This window comes from Eurypyga helias, unplaced genomic scaffold, assembly GCF_000690775.1.
Source record: "Eurypyga helias isolate BGI_N326 unplaced genomic scaffold, ASM69077v1 scaffold33120, whole genome shotgun sequence".
Taxonomy (NCBI): Eukaryota; Metazoa; Chordata; class Aves; order Eurypygiformes; family Eurypygidae; genus Eurypyga; species Eurypyga helias.
In genome coordinates this window covers 27629-28300 of record NW_010228261.1, presented here as the reverse complement: position 1 = coordinate 28300, position 672 = coordinate 27629, and the positions used below count along the sequence as shown (strand labels likewise).

The 672-nt window shown below is 61.2% G+C and overlaps 1 protein-coding gene across 1 annotated transcript in view; it reads right to left on the bottom strand.

Annotated features, from left to right (window-relative positions):
- Window positions 1–489: 489 nt before the first annotated feature.
- Window positions 490–672, bottom strand: part of LOC104515053 (von Willebrand factor A domain-containing protein 5B1-like) — an 18794-nt gene continuing 18611 nt past the window's right edge. The window contains 1 exon segment of the mRNA XM_010158892.1: window positions 490–654. Coding sequence (XP_010157194.1) covers window positions 490–654 — 165 coding nt within the window.

The window sequence follows — 672 nt, the reverse complement described above, 5'->3', positions numbered from 1 at the left end:
GGTCCATGAGATGGACATGTTGTCGGATAGTTCACCTCCATCGCAAGACATCCGATACGGCAGAAGCCAGGCAGGAGCCTCAGGAGAGCAGTGGCTGGGGGCTGGGGGATGGCAGCAGGGGCTTGGCAGCGATTCGGGGCTGGGAAGAGGCAGCCAAGCGAGGAAAAGGCAAGCCGAGCAGGCAGCAGGGAGACCTGCTCTGGGAACAGGGCTGGGAACCAGAAGAAACCTGCTGTAGCTGGAGGGGCTGCTCCAGTTAAAAATATATAGCATCCCACTGCGGGCAGCCGGTGGGTACCCGCCCGGGGCAAAATGCCAACTGCTGAGCTGGGGGTTTTGCACGAGGTGCTGCCGTTTGCGGGGCTTGCTTTAAAAAACACGGGCTGTCCCTGCGGCAGAGGAGTTGAGCTACTTGAAGGCATTTCCTTGCGGATGGGTCCCGGCTCCCGCGCCCTTGGTAAGCGGCCCAAGCCGCTCTCCTCGTCCTCGTTACACGCTGCTTGGGTTGTAGCACAGCAGGTTGAACTCCAGGTTTTCATCCCAGTGACGGAGCAGGACAAAGAGCTGCTGGGCTGCAGCTTTCACCGTGGCCAGGCTGTATCCCTCTGGGAAGTCCTGCTCGCTCAGCCACAGGCTGGCCGTGGACGGCACCCACTCCCCAGCCGTGAAAGC